Source organism: Gordionus sp. m RMFG-2023, chromosome 2 (genome assembly GCF_954871325.1).
Source record: "Gordionus sp. m RMFG-2023 chromosome 2, tfGorSpeb1-WG-v2, whole genome shotgun sequence".
Taxonomy (NCBI): domain Eukaryota; kingdom Metazoa; phylum Nematomorpha; class Gordioida; order Chordodea; family Parachordodidae; genus Gordionus; species Gordionus sp. m RMFG-2023.
In genome coordinates, this window is record NC_088776.1 from 36,929,734 (window position 1) to 36,953,389 (window position 23,656).

Here is a 23,656-nt window from a genome sequence, read left to right on the forward strand (position 1 = left end):
AAAATTAATTTATATATTTAAATAAATTCGGGCCGGGCCAGGCTTGATAAATTAGGCCCGATGCAGATCACTAATCTTATAATTTGAAGAAATCAAATATTTTCGCATTTAGATGAAACATGTAACCAAATTAATAACGAAAGAATAAACTTTATTTCAGATATGCTTTTTATTGCCATCGATGTTTTGGAGTACCTGTTATATCTAATTTTCTACATGTCCTTTAACTGTTCATATAATTTTCTTGAAGATTTATATGAACGTGCTTAATTTGTAATATGAAATTATAAATAACCACAAGAAATATTTTTATATTTTTACAAAATAGTTTTCATAGTGGATAAGTAGGTTGCTAACAGCTAAATACTCGGTAGCGTCTCCATCGATACTAGGGAATATAATCGACATTCTTGAAAATATTTTTGTAAAATTATTAATTGAAATAGATTTTATTTTTTAAAAAAAATTTAATTCCGATATATTGCCGTGATTAATTTAACTTCATTAATATTATCATAAAAAAAATAACGAAAGATTTTTAATCGATTAATATAAAATATCTTTCATTAACATAATTGGAATTATTTACTGCATTGCATTTACCCTTTTCATTCAGCCTATCAAAATCTCGAATCCAATTATGTTTTATTTTACTTTTGACCTTAAATATTTTTTTTATCTCAATTTTTCTCAGTTTCTTTGTAGATTAGTTTTAACTAAAGAGTTCATTCATTTTTTGATAAAATAAATTAATATCTTTGACGGATGTAGAGAGTAAAAAAAATTCTGCTAACATCTCCGTTATTCTCATTTTTAATTTTAAATTTAAGATTTTAAGTTCTTTTCTAAATTTAAGGGCGAGAAATGGCAAAAATTAGATAAAATATTCTGTTGGATTTACTTATATGATCAATTTTCATTTAGAAATTTAAAAACAAGATTTTTGTTTTATTTCTATAGAAACTTTTTTATTTTTATAAATAATAAAATATACAGATTTGTATAAGATGAAATGGAACAATTAAAATAACAAATAAAGTTGCACGAATATATAAAAATTGTGGAGAAAAGGTATCAGAATAACATATGAAACTTATAAATAATTCAACTTTTAGCCTGTTTAAAGAAATAAATCTTAAAGAACTTTTTAAGCCTATATAACGAAGAATCTGCTCCTTCGTACTAATGTGGCTAAGAGTGCTAGCTATAACCGGGATCAATAGAATATTACGAGGTAGAATCGGAATATTTATTGTCTGGCCTCTTGTTGAATGACAGAGTTAATATTGATATTGGGGTGAAAATATTTAGGCAGGGAAAATCCTGGAGTAAAATTTTAATCGGGGAATATTCACATGAATTCTCACATTTAAAAATAATATAAAGGAAATGAAAATTCTCTTTCTCAAGGCGGAATTATTTTTACTTTAAAATTTTCACAAAATATTAAGCCATAGAAAACGATACAAAAAAATTATGATTATTATTTAAAATTAATGTATTAGTATATGAAATCTAATCAGAATCTTCCAATATCGCGATTTTTTATTTGAAAAGGCAGATTCGATGGGAAATATATACCAGAATTAATAGATTACCCACACTAAATTGTAGACAATATAATCCTTAACTTTTTAACTACTCATTTATATTAATTTTATATAGATTTTCCATATAAATTAGAAAAGAAATACACAAATATTAATGACAAAAATTGTCTGAAATTTACAGACTAGGTGATATATATATGGTGGAATGGAATTAATTTCCAATAATATCAATTTTTTTTATATTTAAAAATAGTTCATAGCATAGATTGAATCCTGATAAATATCATATCCAAATACAAAATAATATATAATTTTTGTACTGATATAGGAAATATTAAATTTATTGCAATAAAACATTTATTCATATTGCAATAAGAAAATCAGTGCTGCAAAGTAACTTTGTTAAAATGCTTATTTAGAAAAAAATGAAGGTCATCCATTATTATTTTTGGAAAGTAACAAGTAATATAAGCATATTTATTTTCCTAATTTTGTATGGGCATAGGAGAGGGTGGGTAAATCATCGTTGACTTAGAGGTTTACAACAGAGTTGTTATACCCTACTTTTAAAAGTAGCGCGCTACCGCTATCGCTACCCATCAAAAAAAGTAGCGCTGGCTACTTTTTATAAAAAATATTTAAAAATAAATTTGTTTCATTGCTTATAATGTAATTGTACAGCCATATAATACATAAAAATCAACATTTATAAATATTTAAATATAGTTAGTTTTGATTATAAAAAGATTTATGTAAAAAATACTATAATTTATATAATAAAATTAACTTTATATGGTAATATTCATATTTTATTTATTTTGTTGTATTTTGATAATAAAATCCTATACTATCATTCCCAGTCTAGAGCCAAGATCAGAAAGTATAAATTTCGCCTAACTAAATAATCTCTCAACACTAGCACTTGAGGGCAAGGTAGTATTTAATTTTATATATACTTTTTAATATAAATTATCCAAAATACTCATTTAAGTATTTTTAGATTTAAAAAATGTGTCTAAAGAATTTTCTAATATATTAGTATCCTTATCCTTTAATTCAAAAAAATTATCAATGAAAGTCGTTTTTGTAGTTTTAACTAGCATCTTTGTTTAATTCGGCTTTACCATGGGCCTTTCACGTTGATCTTTAGCATCATCGGAATTGATATATGGTCAGTTTAGTTTAAATTGGGATGAATCATAAATTTTATTAGCTAGTACATCGTATGTCTAGCAACCTATTATCCTTTTGAGGGCTAATGCTACAGATTTTCTTTTTAAAGTCTTAGCCAATGGCCTGTGATTCCCAAATAAGCTCTAAAAACATTAATATCAGATAAATTTATAAATATAAATAAGTTTTTACCTTCTATTATGTGTCCAGATATCTGCCGTGCTACATATATATATGATATCTCTGACAACTCTGCAGAGCACCTTTCATCACTTCAAAGTTATCTGCTATTTTAATCATTAGTGTCTGGTAACACAAAAATGTTATACCAGTGGATAGAGTTTTAATCATCATGATAAATGATGTATTATGAACTGGCTGAACTGTATCAATTATAAAATCGTGTTATGTGGGTCGTTATTTAAATTGTGAATTCATTCATTTTTGGTGATGAATATTTTTTTTGATTATTTTGTGGAATCATTCTTTTAATACAGTGTTGTGATGATTTAATTGAACATATTGACGATTAAATTAAAACCCATCCATATAAAATCTTTTGTTTGCAAAAATAATTAAAATATAGACAAAGATTTATTGAAAATTCTTTTATTTCTCCTTTTGTTATTTTAATTATTTTTGCAAACAAAATATTCTTATAAGGATGGGTTTTAATTTAATAGTCAACATGTTTCATTAAATCTGTATTATTATTATTTGTAAGAGAAATAAAAAGGATTAATTATAAAAATTGTTTATGTATATGTTTGTAAATTTACGTGACGTGATATTAAGTGCACTAGCTCTAAGATGCCATATATATATATCAGATATATATATAACAGAGCAACGCTTGGTTCTCTTATAAGAGCCCATCTAACTCAGATAAAAAGGGGAAATATTTAACTAAATAAGAGAAAACCATCCACGTTTTTTGGGCAGGCCGCAGTTACCTGTGCGCGCAAGAGGCAAATCCCCTTACTTAAACGCCCATGGGAGTAAAAGAAGAGGTCAAAAGGCCCATGCCCGATTAAATAAAAGTTTATTTATGGAGGGGCTATATTGGCTATATTAATTTTACTTTCAATTTGCATTGTGAGAAACCTAGAAATAAGAACCTAGAAATAAGAACCTAGAAATAAGAACCTAGAAATAAGAACCTAGAAATAAGAAATGATTATAATATTCATCTATCGTAAATAAAAAGCCCATGCCCGATTAAAATAAAACTAGATTATGGAAGGATAATATTGGCTATATTGATTTTATTTGAAATAATATTGAAAAATAAATAATAACTCAGTTTAAATAAATATAATAACATAATGTTAGAGTAGTATGCTAAAACTAAGGTTAAAGAAAACTTACGTTGAGCAATAATAAATCGAACCATCCAATGAGTGTACAGTATTAGGTTTAGGAATATAAAGGTTATATAGAAAAAAATTTTGGAATGGGCTTGAAAATGGTAAAGAGGAGAATGAAATTTCTAAAATCTCCTAGAGGGATTGAATGAATACATAGGAAAAAAAACTATCGATCTATAAGGTAGTTGGTTTTCATTTTAAGAAGTTTATTGATTGAACTTTTATTATTATTCAGATGTGTAAATTGAGTTAGGCTTATGTTCAAATTCAGAATGTCAAATATAGTTTTATTTAACCAGTATGTTTTATAATTACAGTATCTTTTGTTTTTGTAGATCGGTAGCCAGTCCAGAGCTTCATATTATTTCCCGCATTTCTCAGAATATGCGCAAATAATTGAATTCTTCTTTTCTTTAGGTGTACTGCGACTGGAATGTGTTTGGATAGTTTCCATAGACTAATATTTGTAATGACTCTAGGATATATATATCCATTTATAAGTCTTAGGCATCTATTGATAAAGACTTGAAGTTTTTTAGTTTGAGTTTTATTTACATCCCAGATATCGCTTCCGTATAGAAGAATGGGGATGATCCTGGGTATTATTATAATAATATTATCATAGTTTCCATATGATTTATAAATAGAACTGGCTCGTTTGTAAATTTAATTATATTATTAATTATATTATTAATCATTTTATATTTATTTTGTAGTAGATATAAAAAGAGAAAAAAAAACGAAATAATATATTTGTTTTCCTTACAAAATTATTTTGTCTTCAATATTTTTCTGCTTATTATTTTTCTTCCATATGTATTTTTATGTGAAATTTTTAGAATTGTTTGTCTATACATTTGTGCCAAGGAGTAAATTAAAAAAATAAAGGTAAATATAAATAAAGGTAAATAAAAATACATTTTCTTTGGTAGAACAAACTACCAAAGGAAAATTAAGAGAGTCCCCTTCAAAATAAATTACCTCCCTTTAAAAATTTAATAGTGGTGGCCAAGACAGTTTTCTAGTTGAGGAATTAGTTCACCCGTGTGTCGGGCGTTTCAATTAAAAAAGTCTGTTACACGAAAGTGCTGCTCAAATTTTGACCTAATGTACGGAAATGCTGCCAGTTTTTTTCCCCGCAAAGAGAAATAGGTGAAGAAACCGTCGTATATGTGAATTATAAAACTTAAAGACGTAAACAACATTTTATCGGAAATAAGTTTATTTTTCTTTTAAAAATTGTGGATATATATGTGTTTTTGGATTATTTACTATATCGATAATAACATAGCTTTTAACCTTAAAATAGTTAAAATATTCATTTTAAAAGCAATAGTAAATTTTTTATAAGCAAACATGAAAACATTGAAATTTGTAAGACATTGGGAAATACAATATAATATTTTTGGGAGCGTTAGTAATCTTAGTAATATGTATATGTAGTTTAATTTGCGGCAAAAGAATGAGAAGGAGTGCTAGCTTAAAATTAAAGGGGCAGACTTTGATCATTGAGGGGCAGACTTTGATCATTGAGGGGCATAATGGGAAGGAAGATATGATGTAAGTAACACGGTTACCGGTTCAAAAGTTAATTAAGGGGTGAACGGATAGTAATGTAAGCAGATAGATATATATATGTTCTGAAACACAAAATTTTGATAATGACCAAGCGTTGAGACCGTATAGAGAGTAGTGATCTGCATTAGGCCTAATTTTTCAAGCCCGATCCGGCCCGAATTTTCTTAAAAAATATTAGGCCCAGCCCAACCCAAAGCCCGTTAGGGCTGAGTAGGGTTCGGGCCGGGTACGGGCCGGGCCTACTTTTGCAGATCTCTAATAGAGAGCCAAGAGAGGACTCTCGGGGAAGGAGAATAGAAATAAGACAGAATTTTGAGTCTCAAGGGATGGGGGGGGGGTGAATTGTTATAATTGTGAACCAGGTCATATGTTCCGAGATTGCCGTGAGACAAAATGTTTTGGTTGTGGAAAATTTGGACATATAGCCATTTATTATTCAGGTAAAAAAGAGAGATTAAGATGTACGGGTTGTGGCCGGTTTGGTCATAATAAGGAGGAATATAATATGTACAACAATAAAAGTGGTCTTCTACAGAGAGGGTTGGACCAGAAGGCTACAAATGTTTGGACTATTTAAAGGGAGAAGATGGAAGAGGTTCTTATCCATAATATTAAAAAAACTGGGAAATTAAGTATGGAATGCTTAAGGTACCGAAAAGGGGGACACGTGGCGAGGGACTGTGAAAATTTGTGATTATATGATGGCATAAAACTGCAAAATGATCGAGGCGAGACGGTTAAGAGTGACAAAGGAAGGGCTTTTAAGAAAAAAATAAATAAAGGAGGTTGCGTAAATATGCTACAGGAGGTGTGGTACATGTTCCTTATTCCAGAGTGATGATAATTTTAAATGGGAGAATGGTTCTTATGTTGTTTGATACGGGGCAGCTATTTCGATAATTGGATAAAATAGGTATCAGAGTATTTGGCTGGAGGGGGGGGGGGTGATAGAGAATGAGAGATTAAGAATATAGCAATTCGACGTAACACAGTTGGTGGCTATGGATAGGGTGGAAATTATAGCAACATTGGGTGAGTGGATCGAGGTATTGGATTTATGGATTATCGAGATATAAAAACTGTCTTGGAGGGGGGCAGGATTACTAGAATTGATCCATGGTATAGTTTTTGGTAGTGTTGTTAAATAGTCGAGTTCTTCTGACTTCGACTCCTATTCGAGTTTTGAGTTAATTAGTAAACTCTTTTTACGACTCGAGCCTTGAACTCAAGTCGCGACTCGAGATTTGAATTTGAATGGTGAACTCAACAGGTTAACTTAAATTTTATAAAACTCAATTACTTATGGTTGGTTGAGCAATACCCAGACCCGGCGCTTGGCTCTAAAATCGACTAAATCTCCTATGAGCACGAACCCTGAGCACATACCCTTATATTTTAAGTTATTTTTTATTGAACTTATTAAGGTATATAAATGTAGGGTTAAAAGATGTATCAATCGATAGATAATTAAAAAAACCTATTGAATAGGCAACAAGCGTTACCTCTCGATGGGTGAAGTTATTACTAGGGGGGGGGGTCAGGATTAATTTTATGCATGCAATAAGCCTAGTTCTACCTTAATATGGTGTATATGAGTATAACCTAGGGAGGGGGGTGGGTAAAAAATATGTAATATAGTTACTCATATGTTTTAATTATAGTATTATCACCAAAAGAATATTAAAATACAAATTTTATTAATTCAGTGTTGAATAATTATAAAAATACTATAAAAACCAGGCCAAAATATCTTCAGGTTTATTTATTACCAAGATTATAAACGTGTGGGGCATTATTTACCGCACCTTTATATATATTAAGAGGAAAAAAAATAGTTTTAATATCCTAATTTTCGGGAGATATAATGTTATATTTTATTTATTTTGTTAATTTTTTATGATTTTTTCTATTTCTATTTTTATTTTTTTAATATTAATTTAATTGTTTATATTTTTAATAATAATTTTTCTCCAAGATAATAAATAAAAAAATAAATAACCTAAACCTTTTTTGCTTCGTATATTTTTATTTAGCTTAATAAAAACACATTCTGGTAAATCACTGAAACTCGGGAAAATCATTAAATTTTTATTTTTTTTAATTAAAAATAATATGTATGCGATCGCGTGGATATGGGTGGAAATTTTTTGATTTAATAATAATTAAAAGTTTCATTACTCAAGAGTTTTAAGAATTAAAATGAAAATTTTCATAATTCTTTAATTTTACATTAAAAATGGAAAAGGATTGTGCTATATTAAATACTCTAGTACTAGTTACTAATTTTGGACTAATTTTTTTGTTGCAAAAATTAATGTTGTTAAATAGTCAAGTTCTCCTGACTCCGAGTCGAAGTCGCAATAACTCGAGTCCAGTTTTGAGTCGATTAGTCGACTCATTTTTACGACTCGAATTCTGAGCTTGAGTCGTGAACTCAATAAATAGGTTAATTAAATTTTATGAACTAGATTACTTATATAAGTGTTATTTATTGGTTGTTTGTGTAAAACCCAGATCCGGGACTTGGGTCTAAAAATCGATTTAACTAATTATGAGCACAGATCCCGAGCATAGACCAGGGGTTCAGACCAATATATTTAAAGTAGATTTTCTTGACCTTTAAGGTATATAAATATATGGTTATTAGAGGTATCAATTGATAGTATTAAATAATTAGCAAACCAGGTGTCACTTCTCGATGGCGATTTCTACGTAGGTCAGAAATAATTTTATCAGCACCAAATATTGATATGATGATGGATGGGTATCAAATAAGTCTAGTTCTACCTTAATATGGTGTTCATATATTTGACCTGGGAGCGGGGGTAGAAAATAAACATGATTATTCGTATATTTGTTTGTGAAAATTTTTTTTTGATCATCGCATTTCTCTTAATGGCCATATCTTAACATTTTATTTTTAATTTTTGTACAATATTAAGAGAAAAATATCTGCTAGATTGCCAAATTAGGGTTTAATTCGGGTTCAGTAATTTTAAACTATATTTAACGGAAATTTTGATAAAATAAACTTAATCGAAAAAATTAATTCCTAAAATTATTATCCTTTGTTTGAAAATAAAGAATGATTCCTCGTATACCCAAAAACCGTTTGAAAAAAACGTGATGTATGGAAATTATCTTATTTATTATTGCCTAAGCTCTTTTCTGATTATAATATGGAAGATTATAATTTTTAAGAATAATGTTAGACATAATCGAATAGGTAATTAAGAGCTAATTTTGAGGATTAAGATGTTTAATTGATATTTTTTTTTTAAACAACTCCTAGAATTTATTCTCCTAAAATATTGTCCTGATTGTTGTAGCTGTTGAAAAAAAGAAGAAATAAATTTAATATAATACATCAAATGTCAAGGACAGCTTGTATAATGCATTATATGATTCGTACCTGCAAAAGTAACTTATTAAACCTTTACTATTTTACAAAAATAAAAATTAATATACATTTTTACCATTCATAAATAATCTTATATAAAAGGAAAAATCCTATTTTATAGAATATCAATTTACCCGATCAAAATTGATATTATAAATACTTCAAAATATGATCTTAATCAAAGTGGTGGCATTGGGGCTATTTTTATAAGAATGAGCCTTTTTCCCCATTTTCTTTAAATTTTATCATGGGAAAAAAGCCATGGAGAAATAAAAGAAAAAAAAATTAAAAAATGTTATTAATAAAAAAAACAATTGTTTAGTGTGCAAAAAAAATTATGCAAGCATCATAACAATGAAAACTGATTCAATGTCGTAAATATAGATATTGATCAAATGGAAGATGTTGCAATTTTAACCCGTTTTTTATTTGCAAAGATTGTGAATAATGTTCCAATTTTTTTGTTTATAAATGATTTTATATTACTTTTTTTATGCTTTAAATCATTAAATATGTTCCAATAAAAAAAATATAACTTTTATGTGGAAAATTAAGCAGAGCTTATAATAGCCCCGAGCAAATGCTCGTTCGTCCCCGGATAGGGTTCACTCTTTCCTAAAAAAAATTCCAGAAAAAATAAAATTGGAAAAAATATTATATATGTTTTTGAAATTTAGGCCTACCATAAAACTAATAGAGCTGAACAAAATGACATATTTATAGTTAAAAATAATAAAGTACTCTTAATTTTATTAAGGTATGCCTTTTAAGTTGGAAAAGGTAACTTGGTAAATTAAATTAATTTATATTTAAATTTTTAAAAAACATCTGATAAAAAATAATTTTAATAATTCAATTTTTATTTTTATATATAATAAAATATTTTTCTTGTTGCCATTATTATATAAATACAACTATAAAAAAATAATTAAATAAAAAAATATTGAATTTGTATATCCAAAAATATAAAATTATTCCCCCCACTCCCCTATAGGAGCTAGGCGTTAACAGAGTAACTCATAGAAACTCGGGGAAATTTTTAATATTATTGTTAATTTTAAATTTTTTTTTTTATTTATTTTTTTTTAATATTTTTTATTTAAAAATAATAAATATGCGATCGTGTGGATATGGATAGTGATCTGCATCGAGCTTAATTTTTCAAGCCCGGATCATAATTCTTTTAAAAAATTTTGCCGGCACGTCCTGAAATACCAGCCCTGCCCGAATTTATTTAAATATAGAAATTCATTTTTATAATTACTCAAAATAAAAGATATATGTTATATGGCGTATAGTTTCTTCTAAAAATAAAATCAAATATTTTTATTTTAAATAATTTAACATAAAATTGATATATTTAATTTAAGATATATTTAACAAAAATTTTAACCCGTACCTGACCCAAACCTGGCCTGCACTTTTGTTGATCTCTAGACATGGATGGAAATTTTTTGATGAAATAATAATTCAAAGTTTTATTACTCAAAAGTTTTAAGAATTCCATATTTTTTTCTTGTGAAAATTTTCACAATTCTTTAATTTTACATTAAAATGGAAAAGGTGTGGTATATTAAATGTTATTAAGTTATAGAACTATAAATTTTTTTTGGTGAAAATTTTCACAATTCTTTAATTTTACATTAAAAATTGAGTATATTATTTCAAAATTTAAAAAGGCATGTGCAATATTGGATGATACCAAATTAAGTTAGAACTATTATCAAATACTAGATAATTAAACAATTTATTTGAATAAACATAATATATATGTTGATGATATATAGATATATATAATTTAATTTCAAGGAAAAACATAAATAGTTCCAGGCGCATACGCAGGAATTTAGTCTGGGAGGAGTGGGGGGGGGGGGGGATAATAAAATTTTTTAAGAAATATTATAGTTATTTAAAAATATTAAGCATAAATTTATTAGGACTAATAACTTTTCTAATACACAATTTTAAATTATGTGCATTATAAAAAAATTATATATATATAAGCATTTTTGATCTTCTTATGATATATAAAAAAGAAATATAGTACATACTCGGAAAAAAAATATATATATATATTAAAACATAACTGTTTAATTATAACGAAAAAATATTTTTTTTTGTGGTTAAAATCTAAATATAGTTGCGATGCAAAATATATATAAAATTAACAATGACTATATTTGATAAACTAGGAGGGAAATGGGAGTGTTTCGAAGAAACATTTGTAGTTCCCCTTTAGGATTTCAAATTGGACTTTTTGTTTAAGAGATAGGGACTCGTTTTTGACCCCTGTCCTTAACGAAATTCTTCTACCCAATTGATTTAAGAACTTTAGGGATTGGGGACCGGGGTTTCCAAGGACGCTAAAAATTAGGGGAATAAATATAAAAGAGTTAGGGAGGAATCTATATTTATTAAACTTATTGGTTTCTTGTAGTTCCAAGGGGTCGGTATTTCCGTTAGCCGGAAAGGAGGTAACACAAGAGACGTCCCAGACAAGTCTTTTGCCGCCGTGCCAAGACGTTAAAGACATGCCGTCAGGGCGCTTACCGTCAGCATTTAGGAGCCCCAATGGCTCCAAGCTATTGGGGAAACCGGCCGAAATCAAGGCTTTGCCGATTAACCTATTAAGGTTGTCGTGCCTCAGGAAACGGCCACTGACTTTGAGGCACGAGAAACAATGTCTAGAGAAAGGATCAACCTGTTTGTGACAGGCGGCACAGGTGTCCACAGAAGGGATATGGCAACCAAGCCTATGGCCAATGGCAGTTTGAAACTCATCGTCTGTGAGTAACCTTTCCTTTTTACCACTCGGAATCGCGTCTAGCCATTCATGGCCGTTAGAGTTTTTTTTTGCGTTTCTGAGCAGTTGAAGGTTAGTTAGCTCAGGATACATACAAAGTTTTTCAAACGAGCATTGAAGCATAGGGACCAGGAAGCTCTTTAGATGGCAGGAAATTGGCTGCTCGGAGCCTTGGGTGATTAGAGTAAGCCACTCTTGTTTAGCTGAAGATAGAAGGGGATCGTTTAACTCGATAAGCGAGGAAATAGAATCGGCGAAGGATATTCGAGATGAAAGAAAACACGCAATTGCCATAAGGAAGGGGGGTAACAATCCCAGTCCACCCTGGTAAGCGGGCATAGAGGCGAGGGACCAATTGAAATCGGAAAAATTTAAGCCTAAAAGGGATTCGATAAAATGTTTAAATTTTAATTCGAAGACCTTAAGGAGAGTATTGTACTGGAAAACGGGGGAAGATTTAAATAAATGTAAGAATTTAGGTAGAAAAAGACATTTTTTGGTGAGAAAGAAGAACTGATGTTTGGGGAGATGAGGAAGATTCTTGAGTGAATTGGAAAGGGAATGGATCAAATCCTCAAAAGTTTTTTGACAAAAGGAGATTGAAAAACCAATAGGGGAACCTAAAAGACAGAGTTCCTCATGCGGAATGATTGTAAAATCTAAGGGAGGAATAAAATCCTTATTGTTGAGGGAGGAAATTTCACACTTTTTCCTATTTAGGGAAAGACCAATTTTCGAAGCTTCCATTTCAACGTACTCTATGGCCGACATAACATTGGATAAAGAACCGCCAAAAGAGCCATCGTCGAGATACCATAAATTAAGGTCTAATTGGAAATTAGTCTTTAAATTTTTGATCAAATCATGAATCCCTATAGTAAAGAGCAGGGGGCCTAGAGGATCACCTTGCTGTATCCCCTCTTCGGAGGAGATGGAAAATTCCCCGAATTTGAGTAACGAAGGGAATCCATAACAGGAATTAAGGAAATTCCCATATTTTGGGAAATGGTGTAAAAAAGATGGTAAGAATGCCCTCCTATGGATGGTGTTGAAGGCATTTCTGAAGTCTAACTTGCAGAAAACCTTATCGGCCTCAGTATTTATAAAAATACGCGCAACATGTGAGGCCACTTCACACCCACCTCTCACTCCAAATCCTAACTGTGAAGGAAATAAGAAGGAACTAGCCTTAGGCCGAATCCTATTTACGATAGCCTTGGCGACTAAGCGACGAAAGAATGACCCTATGGCTATGGGTCTAACGCCGCCATCCGGTTTGGTCAAGGAGACAAGACGGGCGCCAAAAATAATGGGACGAATGCAAAGGGGAACTTCGCGTACGAGGATATTATTGCACAGTTCGGTTAATGCTTTCAACAAAGGGTCAATGAAGCCACTATCAGGGCATTGAATTAACTCCACAAAGAAACCAGGTCTGAAGCCGTCCAACCCCCCTGTCGTCCCTTTTTTAAAGGACTTTAAGCACTTAAGTACTTCGTCACAGGTAAAGGGAATAGGGGAGGAGGCATGCGGGTGGATGTTAAAAGGGGACGCTCGTGGATGTTTTTCAAGAAGTTGTTTAAATATGGTAACGTTGATAGGAGAAATAGAGTCATCGGAGGACAATATTCGGGCCGCACCGCTAATATCTCCAAGATCTAATTTTTCGGAGATCAATTTGTGACGGAAGGAGTTGGGGTTTAAAGCGTACGAAGGAGAAAATTCATCGATAATTGTATTTTCAAAATTGGAAACTTTTTCCTTAATTAAGGCAGATAAGTTATTTATTTTATTTTTGGGTTTAACTAGGACTCGAAAACAAAAACTAACCAGGTCTAACCATAAGGGTAGTGAGGAGAAATCCGAATTCAAATTATTTATAAGTGACATGAGGAACCTAGAGATAGACTCTCGGGCGGCTATAGGGATCCTAGAAAGAACTGGGGGCTTTAAGGAATAAATCAACAGAGCTTGAGGAACATGGTGGAATGGGGTCATACGAGTGAGGAGCGTTAATTAAAGGATCTAGGCCGTAAGAGAGGGGAAATTTTCCAGAATTGTGGCACGCGGGTGAACCATGTTTCCTAAACACGCCATTTAAATTAAGCGAAACTATTTTTAAGCATACTTGACAACAAGAGTTAACCATGAGATGGCTTTGAAAGGGAGAAAACACAAAAAAAAAATATATATTAACGGATATAATTTTGATTGGAAGAAAAAAAAAAGATGAAATGGGGAAAAAAAAAATCAAAATTGGGAAGAGAGGAATACCTGATCTATCCTTTCAGAAGTATTATCGAGATTAGAGGGGTTGGTAAATTTGAAAAAAAATAATAATAAATAAACAATAATATTTATAAAATAAGACTAGGTACAAAAAGTATAAAAAGTATTATTACGAACAAAAAAAAAAGGGGGGGGGGGTATAAACAAGAAAAAAGGGGGAAAGAAAAAAATCAAAAATTGAAAGAAAAAAGAAAGATTATGAACAATCGAAATTAGGAGGGTTGGTAAATTTAAAATAATAATAAATTAGATGCAATGGCAAATAAAAAAAAAAAATAATCGAAAATACTGGCAAGAAATGCAAAAAAAAAAAAATTAAACTTTGTCGGGGAAATCTTTAGGGTGTGGTAATGTAAAAAGAATTCAAACTTAAGGAAATTTTTCTACGGCCGCAAAATAGGGAAATCTTAAGGTTGTCTTAGAACTATTCGTTACACAAAAGAAGTTAAGCGTTTCTACTATTTGAAAAAGAAAGTTTTGATAGGACAAGCCTCCCTCGATAGTGCTTTCAGCGAATGTTGATATGTAGTTGGAAGAGCGATAATTGATTATTTCGAATATGTTGGCATAATATTATATCATCTTTGAAGAGTGTAGATTATTATATTTTAGAAATCGACATTTTAATTGGACAAGATGTCTTTTTTTTTGGGAGAATTGAAAAGGGACGATATTTTCCGTGAATGGAGAGAACATTATCTACGACCTTATATAAGAAATTGTTGGAGAAAATCATCGTAGGAAAGAATAGTCAATTTCGATAACTATGACCGGGCATTAGTAGAGGCTCGGGGAATAAGAAAATCCAAAAAATATAAAAACCGGAAGAGGAGATATGCTCAAAAATAAATAAAATATTGTTTTTTTTTTATTGTTCGAAAATTGTGCTTTCCGCGAATGTTGATAAGTAGTTGGAAGAGCGATAATTGATTATTACGAATATGTTGGTATAATATTATATAATCTTTGAAGAGTGTAGATTATTATATTTTAGAAATCGACATTTTAATTGGACAAGATGTCTTCTTTTTTTTTGGGAGAATTGAAAAGGGACGATATTTTCCGTGAATGGAGAGGACATTATCTACGACCTTATATAAAAAATTGTTGGAGAAAATCATCGTAGGAAAGAATAGTCAATTTCGATAACTATGACCGGGCATTAGTAGAGGCTCAGGGAATAAGAAAATCCAGAAAATATAAAAACCGGAAGAGGAGATATGCTCAAAAATAAATAAAATATTGTTTTATTAAGAAAAAATTAAAAACTGAAAAACTATAAAATAAATGTGAATTATAAAATAAAAATATAACCACCATATGAATCACTAAAATGACCCAAAATTGAAATTTGAATATTTTTAGCCTTTAAAATTTATATATAAAGTATAAAAAATTTTAATGTTGGAAATATCACAAAAAGTTTCTTAGGAATAATTGTATTTTGTATATTTTGAGCTAAATTTTCAATTATCTCATCCTTGCTTGGCGTTAAATGCCTATGAATATTCAAAAGATCCAAACCATTCAATCTACTTTCAGAAGTTACTTCATTTCATAGGTATGTTTTTCAGAGACTTGCAGGCCCGGCCCCCAGGCAGGACCGTATTAATTTTTTTAAAAAAACACCCGGGCTGGGCCTGAAAATTATTTTTTTTAAAACACCCAGCTGGGCCTGAAAATTTTTTTAAAAAAAATATCCGGACCGGCTGTATATTTTAAAACCAAATATTTGAAATCGCCATTATTAGCTATAAAAATCAAAAATAAATATAATTTATTCTTAAAAAATTCGGGCCGGACCTAAAAATTTTATTTTCAAAAAAGCCGAAAAATTTTGAAAAAAAAAATTCAGGCCGTGCCCTGCTAATGGTACCTCTGCAGGTCTCTGTTATTCTTCTTAAAAAAGAGAATGTTTTCTCATTAGTTTGCTAATGGGAAGAGATGCTAATATATATAACCATTTTAATACATTGGGAATATAATCTAAAATGTGTTTGAAATAATGCAAAGCATCCATAGCATTTTTTGGGACTGTATCAACCATAGTTATTCAGAAGATACTTTAACATCTTCATGATAAAAATTTAACAAATATTTTTTTTTTCTATCATTATCTGAAAAAGGTTGGGAAGGCTTTTGTGGAAGTAATATCTGCAGATTGGTAAGTGCTGCATGACGAATTAAAAACCATTCATTTATTTGGGTTATAAATGTATCTAAGAGAGGGGACATTTGTTTTATAATACTCTTCTACTGATCCTTTATGAATGTTTTGACGATGAGCTTACTTGCTGCAAGTCGAGGGGGATAAATATTAAACTCGTATTTTTGACTCAACAATAACATATAAAATATGGATCAACATTAGCTCTAATTTCCTTGAGTTCTAATAAAATGCTCTGCGCTATTCTCATCTTCTTAATCAAGTTAATGTCATGTTTTTGAAAAGTATTACATAAATAGTTGTATAATTAAATAATACATTCAAATGAGAAAAAAAAATTGGAATAAGTATTGAATCCAATAATTTTCTTGCTTCTGAGGAAATTATTTCAAGCCATTGTAATATTTCAGTAATAGCATTAATAATCGCCTCTTCTAACTCCATAAAAGCTGTTACTGCTTAATGGCTGAGACTCGATCTCGTTGGATAAGTTTGCAATTTTTTTCTCCCTGTTGGACAAGGAGTTTCAGGGATAATTATTATTTAACTAGAAATTTAGATAAATATTATGCCACTAAAATTTTAAAATAATAGTAAATATTACGCCAAGGAAAACTTGAAATCGAAATTAATTGATAAAATAAAGTAGATGAATGTGAAAAATATATGTAATTAAATATATATATATGAGATAGGAATAAATAAAATTTTAACAAATATATAAATTAATATTAACAATAATATTTTTGCAAAATATAATCCGGCATCTGCATTTTTAGGCTTTGGGGGGGGGGGGGGGGGGGGACTACGCGCCTGAATAGTTCTATATAAATTAAATTTATATCATTTAAAAATTTAATTAATTTACCTAAATTTGACAATTTTTAATATTACGAAAATAAGAATATTCACATATAAATAAATGAAAGAAAGATTTTCTTCCAGTTCTGAGGATGCTTCCCTTAATTTCACCAATATCCAGACAATGGTATATTTTTTAACAAAATAAAATAATCTAAAATTACGCCAATTGAACGAAAAAAATATGCATCTTAAAACTTTTGAATAATGAAACTTTGAATTATAATTACATCAAAAATTTCTACCAATATCCAGACGATCGCATACATATTCTTTTTTTAATAAAAAATTTTTGTTGAAAATATTTTAAAAAAATAAATAAAAAATATTTAAAAAATAATAATATTAAAAATTTCCCCGAGTTTTAGTGTGTTACCCAAATTAAGAATAAGAATTTATTATTTCAGAGATTTAGTATAAAATTATTATATTTTTATTTGAATGAAATTAAAAAAAAATATCTAAAAATTTTAAATTCATCTTTTTTAATAAAAAATTTTTTAAATTTAATCCTTCTTTTTTAATAAAAATTTTTAACACCCCACCTTATATGAATAACATCGATATCGAAGACACGATAGATTCCGAAGTAATTATGATATTTATTGCTAAAAACATAATTTTAAATTGTAAGCAAATTTTATGGATCAATCAAGACCATAATTTGAGTCAAAGCTCTTTTACCTCCTAAATAGTTAATACCTCATCTACTTCTTTAATAATATATAATAACAATTTCAATATAAAAAATATATTTCAAAATACCTAATAAATTTCGGCCCAAATATGTGTTTTATGATAAAATTTAGTCTTCATCCGGCTACAAGTATAATATATTTCGAAAATTCATTTTTAATATTTTTTAGCCAACCTTAAAAATCATATTAAAATATCCCACCCGGATTTGATTTTCCAAACTAAAGAAATAATTCCCAAAAATTTATCGGGTATAAGAAAACTACAACCCGAGGAAAATAAACTAATACTCAGATATATTGTTAAAAATAATTTACTGTTCAACCTATTTGATCTCAGTGAATTCATGGATATATTCGCCTTTATATTTAAAAAGGAAAAAATATGGACAAGACAAACTGCGGAAATATACTTGCATTCGATTTATGAAACATCGAAATCCAAACTTATAGCAAAATAAAAATGTACAAAGCAAAATTAGCCTTTCCACGGATATTTGGATAGGAATAATCTCCTTGTCTTGTTTTCGATTGCTGTACATTATATAACAATAATTGGGAAATAAAAAATTACCTTCTAGATTTAATAGAACTGCCTCACCCGCACAGTGGACAAGATATAGCTTATTATTTATTAAAATCTCTTGAAACATTCGAGATTCAAAAAAATGTTATAGCGATAATACATGATAATGCTAAAAATATCATAAGTGCATCAGATAATATGACCAATCATTATTTGGAAAAATACTATAGCTCATATTATTAATATAATCGTTAAAGAAAGGCTAATTATTTTTGATCCAAAATTAGAAAAAATACACAAATTGGCGAAAACACTTCACCTGTCGCCCAAGTTCATGCGAAAATATATCGTTATCTCTGATGGCACAAGGTTACCACTTGACGTGGTCACTAGGTGGAATTCTAAGTATCTTATGATTTCTACAATAAATAAAGTGAATAATAATCTTAAATTTTATTTTTATAATATATTTATTTTAAAGAATTTAGAGGCAATTAAACGATCAGGGGAAGAATGTCTTCCCAAAGATGAATTTTATATTAATGTCAATGAGGCACAATATTTAAAGGAAAGTGAAAACTTTCTTAAAATTTTTTTCAAGATTACATGTGAAGTTTCATCAGAAAATACAACTATTGGGACGGCGCTTTTATTCGTCGCTTCGATGGGGAATTTTTTAGATGAAACATTTAATTCACACGTTAAGGATGATATCAAAAAGCGGCAAAATTAATTCTGAATAAATGTAAAGCCTACGAAGGCTTATTTGGTACTTTTACGAATTACATATCTTGATTCATAGATCCCAAAACAAAACTGAAATATATGCCCAAATCTATATTAAATAATAAATATGATGAATTCTAACTAATACACAATGTTAATGCCTGGCCATGAAAACAAGCAACGGTTTATAAATTTACTGACGACATTGATTCTCAACCTTACTCAGTTATTATGCATAATAAGTTGCGAAAGGAAATATAAATAGTTTGAAATATAATTAACCTTTTCTTATATTTATTTTCAGAGATGCTATTGATAACCAAGACCTATGAGAGATGAGATCGTGGAATATCTTAAGGAACCCGTTGCGCCAACATCGACAAATATTTTGGATTGGTGGGCAAAGAACGCCGCCATATATCCCACCTTATTGTTTGGCGAGGGACTATTTAGCACAACAAACTACAAGTGTTGCAAGTGAGAGGACCTTCAGCAAAGCGGTTGATTGTATGACAAAAAAGAAATCGGATTGCTTCAGAAATACAAAATAATGCCTGTGCCTGAGTTATTAAGACGTAGATCTATTAGAATAAATATAAATATTAAAACATATACTTTGTTGTGATTGTGTAGACCATAACATATAATTAGTTCGAATAGTATTTTTTTTTAAACTTTAAACAAGAATTTTACCTCCCCTCCCTCCTAAAAATTAGTAAAATTTAATAATGATTTTTTTATTTCTTCTAATATATCTTTATATTTATTTTGAAGCTTTCCGGAAGTAAAAGATTTGGCAAATGAAAGATGAGACGATATGTTTTATATTATAATATTTTTATTTATTAGATTTTTGTATTGTAATTGTAAAATTTTAACTCCTAATTTATAAAGATTTAAGTAAAAAAATTTCAAAGCGGAGTTCTGAACACTACAAAATTTGAGTCATAATATTTTTTAATAAATAAACAAGCCTTGATTCGAACTAGTTCCTGTTAATTTGTTTTAAAGAAATCAATAAATTACTAAAATTCCAAAGTCAGGACACTGTTTCAGGAGAAAAATAGATTGGGGCTCATAAATTCTAGGAGTTATTTTAAAAATATATATGATTAAACATCTTAATCCTCAAAATTAGCCTTTTAGTTAGCTAATTATGTCTAACACTGTTCTTGAAGATTATAATCTTCCATATGTAAATCAGGAAAGAGCTTAAGCAATAATAAATAAGATAATTTCCATACATAATGTTTTTTTTAAACGGTTTTTGGGTAATGTTACAAGGAATTCTTGTTTATTTCCAAACAAAGGATAATAATTTTAGGAATTGATTTTTTCGATTAAGTTAATGTTATCAAAATTTCCTTTAAATAGAGTTTAAAATTCCTGAACCCGAATTAAACCCTAATTTGGCAATCTAGCAGATATTTTCTCTTAATATTGTACAAAAATTAAAAATAAAATGTTGAGATCTAGACATGCCCATTAAAAGAAACGCGATGGTCAAGAAAATTTTTTTACAAATAAATATACGAGTGACCATATTTATTTTTTACCCCGGCTACCAGAAATATATATACACCATATTAAGGTAGAACTAGACTTATTTGATACCCATCCATCATTATATCAATATTTGGTGCTGATAAAATTATTTCTGACCTACGTAGCAATCGCCATCGAGAATTGGTGCTTGGTTTGCTAATTATTTAATACTATCTATTGATACCTCTAATAACCATATATTTATATATCTTAATAAGGTCAAGAAAAAACAACTTAAAATATATTGGTCTGACTGAACCCTGGTCTGTGCTCGGGGTTCGTGCTCATAGCTAGTTTAATCGATTTTTTTAGACCCAAGCCTCGAATCTGGATTATACGCAACCAACCAATAAATAACACTCATATAAGTAATCGAGTTTTATAAAATTTAAATTATATTTTTGAGTTCACGACTCAAATTCAAAACTCGAGTTGCGACTTGAGTTCACGACTAGTTGACCCTTCAAATTCATGTCGAGTAAAAACAAGTCGACTAATCGACTCAAAACTCGACTTGAGTCGTAGTTAAGTCGACTCAGGTGAGTCGTTTAACAACACTAGTTCGGTGTATTTGTACCAATAACTAGTGATGAATATGCAGTTATGACGTTTGAGAGTGAGAGTGTGATGTCGGGATTTGAGACTATGTTGAATTCTGAAATAAGGAGAAATAATTCTAGGAGCGAAGTAAGGGGAAATAATTCTAGGAGCGAACAAGGGAAAATAGTTATAGGAGCGAAATAAGGATAAATATTACTAGGAGTGAAGTAAAGGGAAATAATTCTATGAGCGAAATAGGGGGAAATAATTCTAGGTGCGAAACAAGGGGAAATATAGGAGTGAAATAAGGGGAAATAATTTTAAGAGCGAAATAGGGGAAAATATTTTTAGGAGCGAAACAAGGGGGAATATTTCCAGGAGCAAAATAAGGGGAAATAATTCTAGGAGCGAAACAAAGGGAAATAGTTCTAGGAGCATAAGGAGAAATAATTTTAGGATTGAAGTAAGAGGAAATAATTCTAAGAGCGAAATAGGAGAAAATAATTCTAGAAGCGAAACAAGGGTGAATAATTCTAGGAGCGAAATAAGAGAAAACGAAACAGGGGGAAATAGTTCTTGGAGCGAAATAAGTGGAAATAAATTTAGATGCGAGACAAGGAGGATTATTCTAGGAGTGAAATAAGTAGAAATAATTTTAGGAGCTAAGTAAGGGGAAATAATACTAAGAGCGAAATAGGGGAGAATGATTCTAGGAGCGAAACAAGGGGGAATAGTTCTAGGAGCGAAATAAGGAGAAATAATTCTAGGAGCGAAACAAGGGTAAATAATTATAGGAGCGAAATAAGGGGAAATAATTCTAGGAACGAAGTAAGGACAAATAATTCTAAGAGCGAAATAGGAGAAAATAATTCTAGGATCGAAACAAGGGGAGTAGTTCTAGGAGCGAAATAAGGGGAAACATTTCTCAGAGCGAAATAGGGGAAAATAATTCCAGGAGCGAAACAAAGGGAAATACTTCTAGGAGCGAAATAAGGGGAAATAATTTTGAGCGAAATAGGGGAAAATAATTCTAGAAGCGAAACAAGGGAGAATAATTCTAGGAGAGTAATTAGGGGAAATAATTCTATGAGCTAAACAAGGGAAAATAATTCTAGGAGCAAAACAAGGGGAATTAGTTAGGGGTGCGAAATAAGGTGAAATAATTATAGGAGCGAAGTAAGGGGAAAATAATTCCAGGAGTAAAACAAGGGGGAATCGTTCTAGAAGCGAAATAAGGGGAAATAATTCTAAGAAAGAAAAAGGGTAAAATAATGATAGGAGTGAAACAATGGGGAATAATTCTAGGAGCGAAACAAAGGGGAATAGTTCTAGGAGCGAAATAAGGGGAAATAATTCAGTGAGCGAAATAAGGAAAATAATTCTGTAAAAATTACCAGGGGAAATTGGACTTGGTAAAGAATATCGTGATATTAAGAAACGGGAGGAGAAAGGAAAGACTGGGCGGAGGGATGTATGGCATCAAGAAAATTGAGTGCTAATGAATGCTGAGACACAGCACAGTGAAGAGGAGTTGCTATTTAATGAATAAAATGGAGGGAAATTGGAAATGACCAAAGTGCAAGAGGGAGTTCGGAGATTAATGTAAGATTATCAGGAAATTTTAACGAAGATTTGGGGTGCTTCAGAGATTATGAAGTGGATATTAAATTAAGAGATGCTTGTGTTCCAAAATTTTGTGCGTTACGATGGACACCGTTTGAATGGAGAAAAGAAGTAGGAATGGAAATGTATCAATGGGTACAGAAAGGCATTGTATGTCCCGTGGAATACAGTATATGGGCAACCCCGCTGGTGCCTGCGAAGAAAGCCAATGGCCGGCTCCGTCTATGAGCAGATTTTTGGGTCATGCTACTAAATCCGTGGGTTGTGGAGGTAAAATATCCGTTGTCACCAATTAAAGGGAAGTATTTATTTTTTTAAAAGTGGATTTTTCTAATGCATATCTACCGCTATTTGTAAAACCGTAGGTAAAGAAATTTTTAACTATCACTACGCCTAAGGGATTGTTTGCATTTTGTAGATTGCCATTTGGACTTAATGTCTCAGCTCCTATTTTTCAACGAACAAATGTTGCCGTTTTTCAGGGAATGGAGCGGGTTTTCTACTATATGGACGATGTGATGGTGACTGGAAGAACTCCGAACAACATGAACGTAGATTGGGGGAAGTATTTCGGAGAATAAAAGAAAAAGGATCGCGGGCCAGTGCGGAGAAAAGTGTGTTGGGAGTGATGGAGGTGACATATCCTGGGCACAAAATTACGGGAAAGGAGGTGAGACCTGTAGACATTAATATGACATGAATTAACATTATGAGGAGACTTAGCAGTGGAATGGTCAAATATTACCACCGGTTCGTAGAGGGATTTGCTCAAATAGTCGCGCCATTTTATCAATTGCTTAGTAGGGAGAGAAA

At 30.3% G+C, this 23,656-nt stretch overlaps 1 protein-coding gene across 1 annotated transcript; it reads right to left on the minus strand.

The window, feature by feature from the left end:
* Positions 1 to 11,256: 11,256 nt before the first annotated feature.
* Positions 11,257 to 13,869, minus strand: LOC135924303 (uncharacterized). The gene has a single exon (XM_065459358.1). The coding sequence runs from the start codon at positions 13,867 to 13,869 to the stop codon at positions 11,257 to 11,259; it is 2,613 nt and encodes an 870-aa protein (XP_065315430.1).
* Positions 13,870 to 23,656: the final 9,787 nt, after the last annotated feature.

Bases quoted from the DNA above. Each gene is read 5' to 3' on its own strand.
- LOC135924303 (XM_065459358.1), bottom strand. From the start codon at position 13,869: ATGACCCCATTCCACCATGTTCCTCAAGCTCTGTTGATTTATTCCTTA.